The following is a 20,221-nucleotide window of genomic DNA, read 5'->3' as shown; positions in this document are numbered from 1 at the left end:
CAGCAAATGGTTTTATGAAAATGTTTTGGCCAATACAGTGTATTTTGGCATATGAGAAGTGGTTGCCTATCTGTATGACTGAATGGAGGGGACGGGCATCTGATGGGTCACTCAGAGGGAGCTCTCCGGAGAGTGGACATCTTCGGTGTTCGACCCTTATTCTGGCACCTGACAGGAACATTCAAGGAATGTGGTTTGGAGAGAAATCATTTCTTATTGTGATTAACAGACTGTGATGCGGATAAGTAATAGGAAGAGAAAAAATGCGTTGGTCCCTCAAAATGCAAAACCTTTCTGTAACGTGGTTATTATCAAATAGGGAGACTTACGTTATTCTTGTCTCAGTAAGTTGTTGTGAGGTTAAAAAGATAATGGTTGTGGACATGCTTTGCAAAGTCAGAAGATGCTCCCCAGAGCCAGGGCGAAACAATGCTTGGGAGAAAAGCATGGTTGCCACCGTTTTTTCAAAACCAATTAACGCTGGATCTCCAAATCATTAAATAATTGTTTAATTAATCCCCTAACAGTCCAACATTTACATTTTATTTCTTGTTTTCCTTTCACTCTTCCTTGATATCTCTTTCTGCTTGAATCTGTTTAGTATATTTTCTTACGATCCTCATCAGGGTTCAGCCAAAGAACCCATACTTTCATTGGGCTTTACCAAAGCTGTGGCAAGGTTAGTCTCCCATAGTGATCAGTGAGCTTCTCAGTTCCATGCTTGGCTTCTGTACCTCAAAGAGAGCTCATGGCAAAGAATTCAGATGAATCTGTGAATTTATACTACAGAGTGGGGTGGGAACCTCTCTAAATGTCTTTTCTATTGGTAGAAATCAATTGAAATGCATCCCTCTGTGTGTGTATATATATACATATATATAATCTAATATTTTATACACATTACCCTCCTCCCACACACATACACACATCTAACTTTTGTTTTTTACCCCTATCTACACGATTTACTACTTTATAGGACTCAGTGGTTTGTTTGACTTTAGATGTGGAGTGAGAGTAGAAATACATGTCCCTATGTAGTAACTTCACCCTAAGGTTGAAAAGTAAGAACATTTAGCAAAACTTCACATGGACCAATGAATTTGCTCTCTGTATTGGATTTCTGGGACTGCATAAAACAGCACACACTGGCGGCTCATTTAATAGAAATTTATTTTCTCACAGTTCTGGAGGCTGGAGGTGCAAGATCAAGATGGGGGCAGGGTTGGTTTCTTGGGAGCTGTCTCTCTCTCTGTCTTGCAAATGACCACTAAATGGGATTCTGAGACCCGATTGCCAATGGGTGTGTGTGTGTGTGTGTGTGTGTGTGTGTGTAGGGGGTCCCCACACTAACAAGCGATTCTCCCACACCAGCTGGGTGTCCTACAATTCAATTCAGTTCCCACACCAGCTACCTGGAGGTCGCGTCAGATCCCACCAGTTAAAGGCACAGGTCCACACAACCGCCCCTCCCCTTCAGATGCCAATCACAAGCCCAGGGTGTTGCGCCTGCTTCTGAGCAACAAGCTACAGATTGGAAGCTCTTATGAGCAACCCCTGTCCTTGGGTTCAATTAATTTGCTAGAGCAGCTCACAGAACTCAGAGAAACATTTTACTTACTAGATCACCAGTTTATTATAAAAGGACATAACTCAGGAACAGCCCGAATGGAAGAGGTACACAGGGCAAGGTGTGGGGGAAAGGACATAGAGCTTCCACATGCTCTCAGAGAACACAGACCTCCCTATGCTTACCAACCCAAAAGCTCTCTGAACCCAGTCCTTTAGGGTTTTTGTGGAGGCCTCATTACATAGGCATAATTGATTAAATCATTGGCTATTGGTGATCAATTCAACCTCCAGCCCCTCTCCCATGCCCAGAAATGGGGGGATATGAATGAAAGTTCCAACCCTCTATTCATGGTTGATCCCCTCCTGGCAGCCAGCCCCCATCCTTAGGTGCTTTCCAAAAGTTACCTTATTCAAATAGACCCAGTTGTGGTGTAAAGGGACTTGTTATGAATAAAAAGACACCCATTTCACCTTTATGGTCCTGAAGCCATTTTAGGAACTGAGGACAAGAAACCAAATGTCATGACAAAAGATGTGCCTATTTCTCATATCACTCAGTAAATTCCAACGGTTTTGAGAGCTGTGAAACAAGAACCATGAATTTAGACCAAATATATATGGATAAGAAATATATTTTAGTCATCTGAGTGAGCAAATATATATTTCTAGTAAGTCACAATATCACAGTGACCTTCTTGCTGTGTCCTCACATGGCCTTTTCTCTGTGCAAGTGCCTCCCTGGTGTCTCTTCCCCCTTCTTATAAGGGTGCCAGTCATATTGGATTAGGGCCCCACCTTCATTTAACCTTAATTATCTCTTTACAGGCTCCATCTCCAAATTCAGTCACATTCTAAGGTACTAGGGGCTTAGAGCTTCAACTGTGAATTTTGAGGGAACACAATTCAGCCCATTACCCTCTCTCAGCATATTCACATGGGCTACTGAAGCTGACAACTGAGAGTCCTCTTTTGGGTTCCACAGAGAAAGAGGTCTGTGGTAGAAACAACCCTAACATTATTAGACCCACACAGCCCAGGGATGGGGTGCTGGGGGGTCCCACTATTCAACTCGCTGTGTGACTGGGACAGTCAATTTTCTGAGCCTCAGTCTCCTTATCTTTGAAACATGGCCTGCTAGTTCTCCATCATTATTCATGCATGATGCTTTAAATCTTTAAAGTATTTTTATGGTGCATCTTTGGACTGGTAATTCTTTGTGCTAGAAGTTAGTGCCGGGGTTAAGAGCAATGCCTGTGGAAGCATATAGATCTGAATTTGGATTCCAGTCTATTGATTTCCTTTGGGCCATCATTTAACTTTGGAAAAATTCAGTTTCTTCTTATGTAAAATAGGACTAATAATATTAGAGACCACCCAAATTCATGTGAAGCTTAACAAAAATAATACATAAAAATTTGAGGACATGAAAATAGTTTATCATCATCATCAATAGTTTATTCCTGTAAAGTCTTTCCCTTGCCCTTTTCCACAGGACCTTAACCTCCAAATGGAGCTCAGGCCTACTCCTGATTTGGGTTCCCTGCCTAATCTTTGTGATACTCTTTTGTGCTCATGACCATTTATTCTTCAGGAGGTTCTCTCTCCTCTTCCTCCTTTCCCCAAGCCAGCTTTCAGTGGTGTGCACCTCCACACATCCTTCACATATTCTCATCGCCTCCTCTCCGGACAGCAAGCCCTCAGCCATCCCTCATGAGCATCACAGCCATTTCTTTCAATGTGCAATGCTGATTTTCTGCCACAATTTCACCTCACTTAACGCTCTTTCAAAATGATCTTCTCAACCAGAATCTTGAGTAAGCAGGTAGAGATAAGGATCAAAAAACAGCAGTCACCTTTACTTGCAAGGCATCCCGGGTCCTAGCACAGAGCCCGGCAAAGAGTAAGGACCCACAAATAACCGGGTAATGAATGAAGAAATGAATGGTGTGTTGACAAGGGTGTAGCCAAAACACTAACCCTGTTTTCAGTGACAGATCATAAATGGGGGAAATTCCAGGGGGAATCATGATGCAGGACAGCTGTGAGGAAACATTGCTATGGACGCAGGTGTATGTGTGTGTGTGTGTGTGTGTGTGTGACATATTCTGAGAGAAGAGCAGAAATACCTTTCAGAATCAAATAGTTTAAAAGGGAAAGGAGGAATTAGGACACTGCATGTGGTAAAGAGTTCTGAAAAGTTGCACCCTCCATTCATAAAAGGTGTTCACGGCCCCATTTTTAGTGATCCCAATTTCACCTACACACAGCTCTAGGCATAGGTCAAATGGCCGGACTCTAAAAGGGTTGTTAAAATACCTTATTTGCATCATGAAATGATTGACTTATAAATCTTTGTTAAACGTCTATCTTCCTGGGGCGCCTGGCTTGCTCAGTCAGTAGTGTGTGCGACTCTTGATCTTGGGGTTGTGTGTTCAAGCCCCACATTGGATGTAGAGATGACTTAAAAATAAGATCTTAAAAAAACCCTCAAAACAGGGCACCTGGGTGGCTCAGTCAGCCAAGCAGCCGACTCTTGATGTCGGCTCAGTCATGATCCCAGGGTCCTGGGATCGAACCCTGCATTGAGCTTCAAGTTGGGCTCCGTGCTTAGCGGGCAGTCTGCTTGAGGATTCTCTCTCTCCCTTTCCCTCTGCACCTCCCCCCACCTCTCTCTCTCTCTCTTTCTTGCTCTCTCTCTCTAAAATAAATAAATAAATCTTTAAAACAAAAGCAAAAGTCTCTCTGCCCAGATAGACATAAAGTCCGGAGGACAAGAGCTTGTCCTTGGGGAGCAGGTGAGTCATTGGGCATGGTGCCTGGCCCACACTAGTCTCTCCATGGAGCCTTGTGAGTGAACAAGCGAATGAATGAATGCACAGTAATTGGCATCTGTGTATTCACACCTTCCCAGAGGTTTTTCCCACCACGCCCACTGGACAACTCGTTAAACAGTGAGAAGTGACCTTGCCTTTGCAGCACCACCCCCCTCTATGTCCCTTTCAAGTGGTCATCGTCAGGCCGTGTAATCACCGTCAGGCCACGGAGGTAGCATTATCTCTCTTTTCTTTTCATCATCATGTCTCCCATGCCGATCTTGGATTAGTTCCGTTGTTATTGGTGTGATAATATTTTAGGGTGTATTTATTTCAAAAACAATAAGGTATTTAGCAAATGTTATATATACAGGAGGTTTTAAGTGAGACAAAATGCAGCAATTAATGCTAATGAGGCTGCTTTTAGCATATAATATTCTTGGTGTTATAATCATGCATCACTGAACATGGGCCTCAGTTTGTTCAACAGATGCCGATCTTAATGGCCACATTCTCTTCCCATGGATAAGTTAGCTTTAATTAAATGTACCATTAAAAATAACCATTTAAAATGTTAATGACAACAGTGACTCTATCCACCAGGAATTTTTGTTTTAACCTCTGCTTTATTACTTCTTTATTTTCAAAGGGACTTTGGGAAGATGAAAACCTTCGTGCCTATTTAGGGTACTTTAAACAGAAAAGAGAGAGAGAGAGGGAGAAAGAAAAGCTCAGTTCATTCCAATTAAGATCTGGTGTGAAAATTCACGGTGGCCTGGGGCTGCAGGCCTGTGTTGTTAACACTAACCACTGGGAAACTAACTGTCCTGTGTTTTTATCTCTTGTTTCTTCTCAGTATTAACTTACAACGTGAATCAATGCAAAACAGTAATCTGAACAGTGACTACAAGCATATTATACATAAATATTGCATAATTATATTATCAAAAAAGTGGAGAGACATAATACCAAGACTGTATGGGTGTTATTTTCACACACAAAAAAATGCAGGTGTATATTACTACATTTCATAAATATTAATTTAAAAGAATTCATAAAAAAAGAAAAAAATTAGAATGTGAGGCAGAATTAGGTAATTGGGGTCCTTGCCAGTCCAACTACTTAATATCCAAATATCTTGTCATCCTGAAAGTACCATTATTTTATCACAAATTAGGATTAAAGAGGGAAAAACACCAGAATGTTGTTACTTAGGGATAAGAGGGAAAAACACCAGAGGGAAAAACACCAGAATGTTGTTACTTAGGGATAAGAATATGATCCTTCTAGAACAACAAGAGAAAGCCTGAGCCAGGCTTTTTTCGCTGGAAGATGGAGTTTGTCGAACAAGGACTAATAGATGCAGGGGGAGAGCTGTGTATCTTTTCACATTTTACCACTGGTCATGCGTGCCCTGAGACAGATTCTCCAAGTCCTAGAATGTGGCTGCATGTTGAGTGAATGTAGGGGCAGAGGAATGCGTGTGTCTTGGGAAAGCCCATGTGTATTTAATGGCCATGACTCAGGCCTCCTTCTGGCTCATTTCTTTCTTGGTCCGGCTACATAACTCTCCAGGCCAGGTGAAATCAGTTCAGGGCAGTGTATTGTAGCTGGTCTGGGCTGGTGAGAGGTGAAGCAGGGAAGGGTTGGCCAGACTTGTGGGCCCTGTTTATGAGGAGCTTTTTCAGTGCACAACCCAAATGTCCAGCAAGTAGGAAATGTCTCCATTCCGGAGGGGTTCTCAATCCTTTCCTTGGGGAATCCTCTTGGTTCTGGGAGGTTTTGTTTTGTTTTCCTGTCTTTCAGTATTTGCTGAAATATTAACGTATCTGGGTGAATCGGTGCTGCTTGAAAGCTATTCCATCTCGACTGTTGGTATAGAGCCTGGGAATTTACATATTAAGAATAAGGCAAGGGGCGTCTGCCTTCGGCTCAGGTCATGATCCCAGAGTCCTGGGATCGAGTCCCACATCGGGCTCCCTGCTCAGCGGGAAGCCTGCTTCTCCCTCTCCCACTCCCCCTGCTTGTGTTCCTGCTCTCCCTGTCTCTCTCTCTCTCTCTCTGTCAATTAAATAAATAAAACCTTAAAAAAAAAAGAATAAGGAAAAAACTCTACAGGTTACGCTAATAATCTAGGAGCCAGGAAAGAATAAAAGGACAGAGAAGTATGTTCAGAGTCCAGGGATTTGGAGTCAAAATGTTAATGCGGTAGAGGTCTGCGGATGGAGCTCGCGGTTGCTGTAGTACAAACCGTAATACAGGTCCTTTTTCATTGACAGCTGCCTGGGAGCTTCTGGACTCTTCAGCTGGAGCTGCTTGGGACTATAACCACACCATTTCTCTTGACCTAACCCGTGTCCTTCCCCATTCCTGAGGGTTTGATCAGGGTCTGTAACCCTCCTAGAGTTAACAGGTAGAGACTACCGGGGGGGTGGGCAGGGGTTGTCACACAAAATAATCTTTATTTGCAGCAAATAAGGAGATCATGGAGAATAACTTTCAAACAGCGGTTCCCTGAGCAGGGGTGAGCGGCTTCTTTTTATTTAGGGTTTAGGACAGATAGTCACAAGGGGAGCTTTGTCATCTCCCGTAAAGGGCAAGCATGCAGTTGCGCAGGCATAGTTAGGCATTCTATGTTATGTTAATGAAGCTTGTGTCCCCTCCTAGGGCGGAGACTTTGACATTATAATGAAGCAGAGGCGACTGGGGATAGGAGCTCTGGGCATGCTCCGAGAGGCCGGTATAAACTGGATAGGGTCTTGGGCTTATTATCTCAGGGTAAGGAATGCAGGGTTTTGCCTGTTCAGAGGCTGGAATTTCAGTTGACCTTGGGTCCAGGCTTCTGTAAGAACAGCTAATGGATTTGTGAGTAGGGTCTGAAAAGATACAATAGCTGATTAGGGGAGAAATAGTTCTCTGAAAAAAATAAGGTTTAAGTTTTCTGCTAGTTTTAACTTCATTAACCCTATGGGGCACGGTTTCGATCCTGCAAAAACAATTCAGGAATGTACGTTGGGTCAGTCTTTACTTCTGAAACAGCACTGGGAGTTTCACCATTGATTTATTGTCTCTGGTATGGTTAGGCTATTTCCTGGCTTGATAGAGACTGTTAGTTTTTGCATTCCATCTGTTCCCTTAAATCCTCAACTACTGAGGTTTTTGCATTTGTAATTCTAACACTCTGCTGGAAGTGTGCTTGGGCAAGAAGAGCTGGTGGGGCATAGGTCACAAAGATAGCTGGGGGAGGGGCGCCTGGGTGGCTCAGTCGTTAAGCGCCTGCTTTCGGCTCAGGTCATGATCCCAGGGTTCTGGAATTGAGCCCCACATCAGGCTCCCTCCTCGGCGGGAAGCCTGCTTCTCTCTCTCCCACTCCCTCTGCTTGTGCTCCTGCTCTCGCTATCTCTGTCTCTGTCAAATAAATAAATAAAAGCTTAAAAAAAAAAAAATAGCTGGGGGACTAAAATGACTTGTGTCCTGAAAGTTGTCTTTCTTTTTCTGGGGACCCCTAACTTTTTCTGTTTTGAGGTCCACCTCTGGTGCCTGCGCCCACTGTCTTCTCCATGCCGACAGACCCGAGGTAGAAGTTCTTTGGACCAACAGATCTCGAATTTGATCTGGGAGGCCAGACAGGGGCAGGGTGAGCAAGTAGAATGACACAAAGTAGAGAGAGAACGTGGCCAGTCCCAATTTCACATGACCTTATGTAGTAAAAACTGTCTTGTTTTTTTTTTTTTTTAAAGATTTTATTTATTTATTTGCGAGAGAGAATGAGAGACAGAGAGCACGAGAGGGAGGAGGGTCAGAGGGAGAAGCAGACTCCCCGCTGAGCAGGGAGCCCGACGCGGGACTCGATCCCGGGACTCCAGGATCATGACCTGAGCCGAAGGCAGTCACTTAACCGACTGAGCCACCCAGGCGCCCAAAAAACTGTCTTGTTTTAAAAGCACTTGTTTTAAAAGTTAGCCCACACCTTTTCATTGAGAATGGTTGGGTCTGTAAGAGGTGATTAAGTTAGAAGACCTCCCCTTCTCTGTTCTCAAACACAATTCCCAGGGTTTTCTAAAGATCCTCAACAGTTTGAGATTTGCGGGCCAGGAAGTAGCTTTAACTGATGAAAGTCTACGCCAATGGCCCAGTCTAAGGAGTAGAAGAGAATGAACTTGGCGGGGAGGGTGGAGAAAGGGCCTTTTCCTCTTCACACCAAAGACCAGTAAGTCTCCACTCTCGGGCTTACAGGCAGCCAAGTGTTCCATGTTTGTGTAACAATTTTGTGTGTGTGTGAGGGAGGGTTCTGCCTTTTGTTCCATAGACTTGAATTTAGAAGTCTTCTGCCACTGTGGTGAGGTTACAGTGATTGGTAGAAAATAATTCCACATGAAGTACATTTGTTGGTTGCATTGAACACAACTCAATTCTATTTTGACAAATGTTTGCTAAATTATTAGCCATTCACTGTGCTAGGTCTGAAAGGATCACAAAGGTGAAAAAGACATTTCATTAAGAGGTTAGATTCACAGACTCCCTTCTTCCCAGCTCTCAGTTGCTGCTTTGAACATACTTTTAAATACATGGGTATAAAGGGAGTAGAAAGTGGAATATACAGCAAGGAATTTCTTCTGGGGCACCCAGAAGGCAAAGCCTCAAGGTGGTGTTAACTTTCTAACCCTGTAGCTTTTGTGGCTAAAAGGAAAAAAAAATCTCAAGCCACTTGGGGACAATGCTATTAGAGACTCCCAAGTGGTTTCTTTTTGTTTTGTTTCGTTTTGTTTTTTATATAAGATTGGAAATGGGAGGTATATGGCTACCCTTTGCCCCAGGTTCTTGGAAGGTAACTTTTAGGTCCTTAGAATTTTCCAAGTAGTAGGACTTTCTTTGTTTTTCATGTTGGGCCCTTGGGTCACACCTGATAGTTCATGCTAATGAGGTGACTTCTGGTGGCCCCTAGAGAGTTTATGACAACAGGATGATTCAGGATGGGGGCCAGCATGCCAGAAAGACCAGCCAGGTGGTTAGAGTAGTGGGGCTTTGGGTCTTGTGGTAGTGACATCAGTCTGACCTGGAGAAGGAGTTCAGCTGTTCTGCCAATGATTCAATCCATCATGCCTAAGTGACGAAACTCTAATAAAAACTCTGTGCACCAAAGACTGGGCATTGTCACACATCAGTGTGCTGGGAGGGTAGTGTGTCCTGACTCCATGCGCTAAGGACAGAGGAAACTTCATGTTTGGGATTCTCTCACACTTTGCCCTATGTGTCTCTCTTTAACTGTTCTGATTTGCATCTTTTTGCTATAATAAAACTGTAATCATAAGGATGTCTGAGCCACAATTTCAGGGACCTCCAGCCACCCTCATTTGTGATGTGAGGGCTATTTTGTTTGAGAACTATGTCTTTAACTTTTAAACTCATTGAAGGAAGGCATTTTCAGAATTTTATATAAAATTCAAATTTGGGAAGATTAGGCCCTTAAACGGTCTCTTTAAACCAGAGGGGACCAGGGGTTTGCTTCTGTCTGAGACCTTTTGCCGATTATTGGATTTGATCATGAGTGCTTACTTCCTCACCCTCTCCCTCAGCCACACTCTGATTCAGCATCAGTTCTCTTCTTTTTTCCTGATCTAATTTGGCTACTAAGAGTCAAACTTCAGACCCTCCCAATCACTTGTCCCGTACAACGAACCAACCTCACCTCTTCAGATTGTGAATTGCTTATTTCTCATTTTCTTCTGCTATCTCCTGTCTGTCCTGTGCAATGCTATAGGAATTCTATACGCATTTTGTGAAGGTAATGGCTCTCAGTAAGAATAGACAACACTTTCTTTTTCACGAGTAGAAAAAAAAAATAGGTGGCTTTAGAAAGTAACTTTGTTCCTTCTATTGCTATCAAGTAGGATCTTATTAAAACCAATCCTTAAAGATACCCCTACTATGGAGACTTTAATGAAAGAGTATACTCCCTAATGTTTTTTTTGGGATTATGTCCTAAGGTCTCATTCAAATATAACAATCTGAAACTTCTTAATGCTTTACCTGTAGCTTCCCAATGGTAATTAATGCTCTTTCTTATGATCCCTTAAGGGGGAAAAAGAAAAAACTTGCAGAGAACCTCTTCGCTTAGTTGAAGACAATTATTATAAATGCCACATTCCCTTCTGTGATAGGAGAGATACTGATAGAGCCTGCAAGAGATTCTCTGGCATTCTGTCCACCCCTTCTTCACATTATTTTCATCATTGGCTTCGTTTCCTATCTTATTCATGAAAACCAACCTCCAAGAGGCAGTGCAGTCAACCACAAGATCACTGACTCAGGTCAATGAAGACATGTCTCCTTTTCACATTTATTTCATTTTGTTTTAAGATCACAGAAGAGCAGAGCATTCATACGTGTAAAGTAACAGAAGAGAGAAACAGAATTTAAATACATTTTAAAAGAAAAGAAAAAAAGCTTTTTTTAATTTTAATTTTTTTTTTAAACACACATTGCGCTTTTTATTTTCCTTCACAGAGCTAGTGTCCAGGGAAAAAAATCCATCCAATAAACTTTGAACAACAACAAAAAAAAACCCAAATAAAAAATGGCCATGTGTTTGTATCATCAAGGAAAAGTTTTGTTTATGTCTACAGGGCTGAAAAAAAGGAATATATTTATATATATATATATATTTATATGTATATAACACTGTTAATAAGGAGAATTCTAACCAAGAGCAGGATTTATACACCCTTCAGTAGAGCGGTGATAAGGAAGGGGTGAGGCAAGGTTGGGGGGAAAGAAGGCAGAGGTTTTGTCCCATGCTTCTCTCCCCCTGCATCTTTTTCCCTTTAACCTTCCCTCAAACCCAGTGAATACTTAGGGAGCAGGACTTGGCCATAATCACCAGAATGAACCATTTACATTCTCTGGTGAAGAGCAAAGACTTAGGGAAGTGGGTCCAGAAAAGGCCACAGATATCTTAGAATTACTGCCACATGCCATGAAGCTAGTAGCTCCATGTTTTTTCTTCATTTGCAAGAAGCAGATTTTTACTCTGTGCCTGGCTTTACATAGAGAAAGCTTGTGCAGAGGAAAATGTAGCTGTAGGAGTAGATCCAGGAGCACCACTCAAAGAGACACCTCTGAAATAGCCATGAAAATGGGGAGTTGTCTTATGGGCAGGTCATTCTCCCACTTAAAGAGAGCTTGGTGAGTGCTCTAAGCACATCCCACATCCTTATCAAGTAATACTAACGCTGGGAAGTTATGGATAATCCCTGTTCTACAGTACACAGGAGACTCAGATGGTTTCTGTTCTCCTAGGCAATGATTGAAAAAGCTAATTTGAGCCTCCAAGATAGTGTGGGGCTACGCTTCGATGGGTTAAAACTAGTGGGCCTGTGCTCAATCCCTTCAGAACATGGCACAAGAAAGTAATTCCTCATTAACTGCCTGAGAAGCATCATTTCTGTGTCCCCTCTTCTCAGAGAACTGAACTTCCACATTTGATCTTGGCCTTCACAACAACTCTTACTGTATTCGACTCTGTCACCTCCTGAAATGTGTTTCTTTTTGTCCTATTTTTAACTTGTCCTCTTTAAATGATGTCGACCTGTACGTTTTGAAAATGAGGCTTGTTTTCTCTCTGTCCACTTGCTTGACTTCACAGCCTCTAAGTCAAGTTTAGGGAAACTCATGTCATGAGAAATTCCTTACAAAACAAAATGTATTGTCTTGCCTTTTTCCTCACAGAACAGCCTTTTGAACCTGCCCGGGACAACATGCCTACTGCCATATCAGCACAAGCAGAATTTTCAAGGACACACATTTACTGAAATGAGGCACTTGGCCCAGGATGAGGAAAAAAACAAAAACAAAAACAACCTGATGTTTCCTTTCATATGCACAGCATGCATAATACTCAATCTGACTACTTTCCTTCCTATGAAAGAGTATTAGAATACAGTGCAACAGTTTGATTTTTTATTATAAGGAAACAACTCCAGCTATTTCAATGCCTTCAATATCATCTGAATGTGTCCCTTCTCTACATTGCTAAGAAGTTTTGATCAGAAGAGGATTTTAGAACCAGTCCAGGGACCCTGTATTCTAGACGTTTTGGCTTTTGAAATGGAGATGATGGCATGATGGTACCGAGAAATGAAGGTGGTACAGAGGCCAAACTGAAGGTGACAAACAGCTCCTTGGAATGACCAGCTGGCCACATGCTACATGAGCGTGAAATTCTTATTCAGAATCAGAGTTTAGAGCTGACAGAGGTCTTAGAGATGTGATCCAAATTCCTTACTTTCAGTATGAGAAAACCAGGTCTCAGGAAGGTTAAATGACTTGCTTAAGGTCACCTAGCTTGTTTGTGGGCAGACCCTAGCCAGAATCCAATTCTCTTGACTTTCTGCTTCACCTTAAAGTTGCCATTTATCTTGGGTGGAGGAATGTACTTTAAGTGTAATGTCAGTTTGACCTAAGTTTCTTTCTATAACAATCCATGCAGAAAGTTCATGTGATTCCCAAAGTCATCTCTTTGATAGCTCTTTGTGGCTGTTCAGATTGTAGAAAATACATATATGTCACTCTTTTAAACACATCAGACCCTTCAAAAAGACTCCAAGAGAAGGTGCCTGAGAGAGATAGTCCCAATTAAAGTAATTATGTCCTCATTTGCAATATTCAGGATAGATATGTAGAAATATAGGTCTATCGGATTAAGTAAAAGTAATCATTTCCTAGGGTAACTTGGCAAGATATTTCTCAAGGATATAGCATATTTCTTATATCCTACAATTTCTTAGAACCAAGATGAAAAAGAAGCTTTCCCAATGTCTTTCTCTGATGGAAGATAAAAACTGAGTAATATTTTGCTCACCAAGCTGTAGGTGACCTCCTTGGATCCATTTAAATAAGCCATCCTAGATGGTGGGTAAGAAGTAACAAGAAGACACTGGGAGTTGATGCAACAGATACATGAGACCTTAAAACTCCTTCCTCCCTGTCTTCTCATTTCCCTTGCTTTGGGGTCAGGTGAGACAGCTATGGCTGTCAGTTGGGAGAAACTCCACTTAGGTCCCTCAGGAACAAAGAGGTGGCCTCCTGTGACTTGAGCAGGATGTCACCTTTAATAGTTCCTGTGGGTCTGCTTCCTTTTGCTGAGGCAACCTTCTTGTTCGGGACATTAGTCATACTCCTTCCCATTCTGACCTGTGAAATGCTTTAGTTTTTATTTGATTTTTTTTTCTTTAAGATTCATAGATTTAGCTGAACCTGGGCACTGCATGAAAAATGAAGTTTACATAGTTTATATTATGTACATAAACTAGTGATTTACATTGATTTACACATGATTGGTGCCTAATTTATTAATCAGCACACAGTATGTAAATGCACTGAAAGGAAATCAAGATTTTAAAATAAGTTTTCCATAATATCCATAAACATTTGCACTGGTGTAAATGTTAAACCTAAACCTAACGTTAACACCAGCTTCCTTGCCAACAGGAAAGTGATGTACATTGCTGGGGGAAAACAAATTCTCTCTTGAATTTCAGTTGGCCGCATTTGACAACACAGCTACATGCAAATGAGAATAGTTTACTTCTCTTCCACTTGTATGCACATAAATGTAAACTCCATTTTGCATTTAGTGAGATGTTTACAGATATTATGCCAACCATGATGGAAAATTTACATCACTGGGGCAAATGTAGTCTTTGGAAGAGAAATATTTTAAGTACGGAAGAAAGAAGAAGCCTTCCCGAACTGAATTTGAGTTTTTAAATTTAGGGTCCTATCTCACCATTTTTGTGCTATGTTTAACATTTGTCTTCAAAATATTAATAGTTTTTATAGGTCAGATATAACACTGCACTTAAATGTCTATAAAAAATTGATAGTTACCTGTAACCAAGACTAAATTCAGGCTAAAAAGTTAATGAAGATGAAGAGAAAAATAAGGCCATGGTTAATCCCATGGAACTTGGTCCACAAAAAATTCCTCTTAAACAAGTAATTACGAAGTGGAAAAAATGGGGCTCCGTATCTTTCTAAATGAAACATAGCTCTTTTTTTTTTTTTAACCAAATTCAGTATTTTTCTTCCTTTTAACCATTATTCTAGATTTGTCTTATAATACATACAATATTGTAAATATAGCATCTGTAAAGATAAGATTAAAAAAAATACATACACATATATATTATTTTTCCACAAATAATTCAAGGCCTGCAAAAAGCAAAAGGAGAGATTCCGGGAGACAAGCCAATAGAAACAGTCAAACCGCAACCACCCTGGGGATGGAAACTGTGACTCTGGAGTAGTTAAGAAACTAACAACTTGGTAGGTAATAACTCAGAAATAATTTCATGCTGAGGAGTTTAGTTTTTGTGTGCAAAGGAGGTAAGTCCATTTTTGGAGGAGAAACAGATTTGTGTTTCTGTCTCCAAGAACATGAATATCACGAGTACTTTTACAAGGTCTCTATGAATAGCCCCAGTTGACTGAATATGTAGTAAAAAAAATGCCCATGGCAAGGGAGAAGTCTGTCTGACTTGGAAGAGAAGGCAAAGGTCAATAGGACAATTCTTCCCCAACAGAAGACACAATTTTTCCCTAAGCCTTAGTTCTTTTAGGGCAGAGGGATTTTATGTCTCAAAACAAGTAAGACTGTTCCTCCAACAAGGCAACACCTTCTGATGAACAGTTAATTGCACAGAAGATATAATTCTGCAGTTGTAAAACCTAGGGTAGTTCTCATTCTTCAGGAAGTGCCCTTGGTCAAGGTCATTTCTGCTTTCGTTAACTGAAGGTCGGTTCTAAGGATTTTGTTTTATGAATGGTGGAGTTCCGTTTTGCATACAGAGGACATTAAATATATTAGCCATTCAGATTAATTCATGAATTTCACTCCTCTCAGGGTATTATTTCCAACCAGTTGGTTCTTTTCAGTGCAGGGTTTCAAGTTTTGATTACCAATGGACAAGATTCTTGAAGGGATTTATAGCAATATGATGAACTAAATTCCAAGAAGTCCCATGTTCAGACTCAATTTCTTGGTGTCAGTCCTCCGGCTGCCACCTTTTTCCTGACCTTTCTCCAAATTAGGTTCTCCTCCATTCTTCACATTGCTTAGAGACATTCTCAAACCTAGAAGATTTCTGGGGCCAATGTTTGCTCTGAAACAGGAGCCAGGACAATTTTTTTAAAATTCCCAGATCCTGCCAGAGATATATGCAAACACCACAATATTCAATATATGTTTAATTATGTTTAATATATGGTCCATTATATTAAAACTCAGGGAACAAATGGTGTTGACAAGGCAGACATTCCTTTCTGCGGAGAATCTCCTTCCATAAAATCAAGACCTTGTCGTTATGATAGGGTGGAGACAATACGAAATGTAGGCGTATGATTAAAATATGTCACATGCCACAAGGATCTGTTCCTGAAACTGATACTAAACCAAATTAACTCCTGCTACTTTTCTTTTCTTATATATCTTTAAATTAGCATGCATTCCTCTAAAGCTTCCACCTAAGGATGTGACTGGCTCTTCAATATGTGGGAAACATTTATCATCAATGATGATAAACTTTTATTCCTGTACTAAGACCAAAATGTTAGAGAAACCCCGATTGTCAATAAACTGATGCTGGATAGGAATATGGCTCACCTTCCCTATATTTTAGTAGCTACTTTCTGGGATCAGAATTTCTGTACTATGCGAGGATCTGCCACAAATACTCTTATCCATCCCCAAGCCCAATTTGCCCTTCAGTTTCATGTCTAAACTGCAATCATAAAAGAAGGCTGGTAATAAGCTTTCTAGAACAAACAATAGAATCCCCTAGAACAGATTTAAAATGTTGCTTATCAAAGAGATCATTACCCTCAAAGACAAGGCTCATTGCAAAGAGCCTTCAATTAATGAAATCTATCAGTAGACATTTTAGGTCTGTCTTTTCTTCTTCCCTCCTTTCCTTCCTTCCTTCCTTCCTTCCTTCCTTCCTTCCTTCCTTCCTTCCCTCTTTTCCACTTTTTCCCTCTCTTCTTCTCTTCCTTTCTCTCTTCCTTCCTTTTTCTATTTGCAGTTAGGATGTTTCCTGTTTTATATTCTGTGACAGCTATTTTGCAGGTTCCAAAACTAAAGGAGGTACCATATTTGGCTCTTCTGAAATACATTCAATTGTGACCTCAATAATAATCCTCTGTCTTTTCATAAACTGAGCCACTTCCAATGCCTCCTATAGTTTAAGTGAAAGCACTCGTTGGTTTCCTGACAAAGACATCTACAGAGAGCCAGCTCTCTCTGCAAAACCTTTCCTAAGAAAATCCTGGTGTTGTGGCGATACCAAGCTTTGTGGTGTGCGTACAACTTTGACCTAAATTATTACAAGTTTCCCAGTTCTTTTGATTAAGGAACTAACTCACATTTCAGATGACTCTTGTCGATGTAAACTTAGACATCATACCCCCCACAGTATCTTTTTCAGGAACCAGAAGCCAAAAGTGAGCAGAGAAGGTGGAATATATTCCAGCGGCCTGGCCTAGGATAATGATGGACTACTGCGAACAATGGTGCTGCAAACATTACCAGTGGAGCAAAAAAGGAGATTGTGCAGGCCACCAAATAAAGTATTATCTTACAACACCAGGACAAAAATCTGCAAAGGAGCACAAGGAATGGATTCCTTCTTGTTATGGTCAATGCTTTGTATAGAGCTCTGCCAACATCTCTACAAAAGGAGTAGGGACCTGCGCATCTGTCTACTTTTCCTGCCTTGCTCACTCTCACTATATTTTATCTGAAATAGGAAACAATCTCTGCTCAAGGGAATCCATGGACCAAATGCAGTGTTATTTGAAGATCAGGGAAGGGGCACAACAGGGCTGCTTAGGATCTCCATGTGGCTCATCAACCTTTCATTGGGAGTTAACACTTGGAGACCTTCCTGGTTCTTGGGATTTACTCAACACACGCTACTCACTCCTGCAGCAGAGCAGGTCCAAGCCTGCAAAAAGCCAGGAAATACATGAATTCCTCAGACTCATGAAACAAGAGTGAAATCAGAAACCTTCTCTCCTAGGTCACCTCATTGACGTCACTGATTCTTTCTACTGTTTGCTCACCCCGTCAATAGTAGGCACTTTCATTTACAGTGATATTCTGAGTGACTCTCGACTGGGTTCTGATGATTGGACTAGGAGGAATATGAGGTTCTGCCCTTAGAAGGGGCACAGCTTGGTGTGGATACACACTGATGTCATGCGACAGCCATGGGGGAGGTTGGGGGACTCTGCTCCATGCCTCCTTCCCCACCATGTCCCCCAGCAACTTGTCACAGCCGCATCTCACAATTACAGTGCGGGACAGTATCTACAGCACAATGAGTCTATGTACACATGGACCATTCCCTTGGCATGCTTTAGAGAGAGACACACACACGCTCACACACATGTACACCCACGTGAGAGCGAGAGACTTGAGCACGCGCGCACAGTGGAGAAAATTAAAATGGCACTTCCTAGCGTTTGCGGCATGACTAGTGCTGGGGGGTGTGGTAGGGGGTGAAGAGAAGCAGCAGCTATGGGGATGGGGGGGTATAAAGGGAGTCTCTGGGATGGATGTGGGGGAGATAGAACACACGGGAGGGGGAGGAGATGGTCTTAAAAGTTGGAGAGATAGTGGAGGCAGGAAAGCCAGGTAAAGGCTCAACACAGGATTCCAGCGTGGATTCCACTGATAGTCTGAAATGGCTATGAATCAGCTCAAATGAAGAACAAAATAAAAAGATGATGGAAATATAAACACCAAAGGCAAGACCTTATTTTTTCTTTCTCCACAGATGAAAAAGAATGAAGGAAGGATAAAGTGTGTGTGGGGGGGTTAATATCCATCTGACACTTCTTCACTCCTATTTTTACAACATCCGGGTGTCCTTAGCACGATGTAGTCTTTATATAGTATACATTTGCTTCGATATACACATATCCTTGTAGAAGTTTTCCCACCCTGATTTATAGTTAAGTTTTTATTGATGGACTTTAAAATGGTTTTAAGTGTATTTTCTTCTTCGTTTTCTTATTTCCCCCTTCATTTAAAAACACACAAAGTTGTAAAATAAACAGTCTCCCCCCATCTCGCTCTCTCTGTCTCTCTCTCTCTGTATCCTGTGTGACGCATTTTTGTGTGTTTTTTTAAATTATTTTTAAATTTTTATTCTATTAACATTTGCTGAGAAGGCAGAGCAGAGATGCTGCCAGCAGCCACAGTGGTACGGCCAGACTGATGGATCCATTTATTCCTCTCACCGACCCAGGCCCTGCAATGCAAAAGAGAAAGGAAAGAGAATAGTTACATCCAGCCTCACTCTAGGTTACAGCTGACAGCTGACAGTACCAGAGGTAAGAATGGGCCAGGTACCAGCACCTCAAGGTCAGTGCGCTTATGTACAGCCCAAGAAGCGCTCCCAGCCTTTCCTAAGTGCTTCTCCTTGAGTTGTAAGCATCTCAAGGGCTATCAGCGGTTGAACACTTCTGAATATAAAATGCTCTTGGAGAAGGCGATCACTGATGTGTGTGCTGGTGCAGGGGGTCCTCTTCACCCAGCCTCCTCTCACACGCTCTGCTCTGCATAGCACTGTGATGTCGGCCCTCGTTAAGATTCCAAGCATTGGTGAGGGTCCTTCAGCAGCCAGACACGGGCTCCTCCAGCTGATTCATCACAGGGTCTCCATCAATAAAACATGGGACCAGTCTGAAACTCTCATTTCTCAGGGGAAGCGGTAATTATTTATTTGTTAATGGGAAGGGGAATTGCTTCCAAGGAACACTTATGGCTGAATGGCCCCTGAGCTGCAAGGTGGAAAATAAGCCAACTCCTTGTAGAGTCTTAAGAGGTAGTTGGGAATCATCTGGTCCCAACTCTTCATGTGACAACTTTAAAGATCAAAAGCAAAGGCAGCAGGGACAACAACAACGACGACAACCAAACCTAGGGAGGTTAGGAGGCGGGTCCAGACCAGAAGCAGGACTGAGGCTGGGACTTGCCCGGAATTTCCCCAGGAGTGGCAGCCTCTATGTTTCCCACTGCCACCTTAGTTTTCCCAACGTGGACACAATTTGGGCATGTGGGTGTGGATCTAAGAAGCAGACTGGAATGGAGAAGAAAGTGGAGAAGGCATATGTGTGTTGACAGAAAGGAGAGAATTGGGGCAGAAAATGCAGGCCCCAAGAGCTTGTCTCCTATGCTTTGCTTGCTCCATTTTCTCCTTCCGTATAGTTCTGTTCATATAGATCCATTACAAGAAGAAAATGTTAGTCTTTTTCACAACAAAGATTTTAGATTTAAGACTGTATGCTTAGACAATGATGTTCGAAAGATAAATCAATGTGACTAATTTTGGTTCACTTTGCAGTTTTGAGGGCACATATGCTGATCAATGTGTGTGAATGAATGTGCATGTGAGTGTGCGTGTGCGTGTGTGCGCGAGTGTGTGTTTAAACCTATGATGGTTTGCATGTGCAACGGAAGCGTCCTCTGGTAGGCAAATGTTTCCAAAAATGTCTACAAACATATCAGATCAGAGGTCAAATAACAGGGAAAATGTTGAATTCAAGAATGTCCTCCTCATCTGTGTTTTATATAAATAATGGCAACAACAACCAAATAAAACCGACACTTACACAGCACTTACTAGAAGGTACTGTCACAGATGCTTTATGCATGTAAGCATATAACCATGCTATGAGACGGGCATTATAATGAACCCTTTTTTACACTGAGATAGTAAGAGGCATTGCATACACTTACAGAGCTAGTACGCAGAGGAGCTGGGGTTTTGGCCCAG

The 20,221-nt window shown here is 41.8% G+C and overlaps 1 protein-coding gene across 2 annotated transcripts in view; it reads right to left on the bottom strand.

Moving 5' to 3' along the window:
- Positions 1 to 10,856: 10,856 nt before the first annotated feature.
- The window catches only part of LSAMP (limbic system associated membrane protein), a 656,844-nt gene continuing 647,479 nt past the window's right edge, over positions 10,857 to 20,221 (bottom strand). For both annotated transcript variants that reach the window (XM_035000116.1, XM_035000115.1), the window contains one exon: positions 10,857 to 18,694. In XM_035000116.1, coding sequence (XP_034856007.1) covers positions 18,597 to 18,694 — 98 coding nt within the window. In that variant the 3' untranslated portion in view covers positions 10,857 to 18,596. The remainder of the gene's footprint in view (positions 18,695 to 20,221) is intronic.

The sequence above is a fragment of the Mirounga leonina genome, unplaced genomic scaffold (assembly GCF_011800145.1).
Source record: "Mirounga leonina isolate KUSES-001 unplaced genomic scaffold, KU_Mleo_1.0 Mir_115, whole genome shotgun sequence".
Classification (NCBI taxonomy): domain Eukaryota; kingdom Metazoa; phylum Chordata; class Mammalia; order Carnivora; family Phocidae; genus Mirounga; species Mirounga leonina.
The sequence above is the reverse complement of the archived record's forward strand: the minus strand, read 5'-3'. Positions and strand labels throughout refer to the sequence as shown.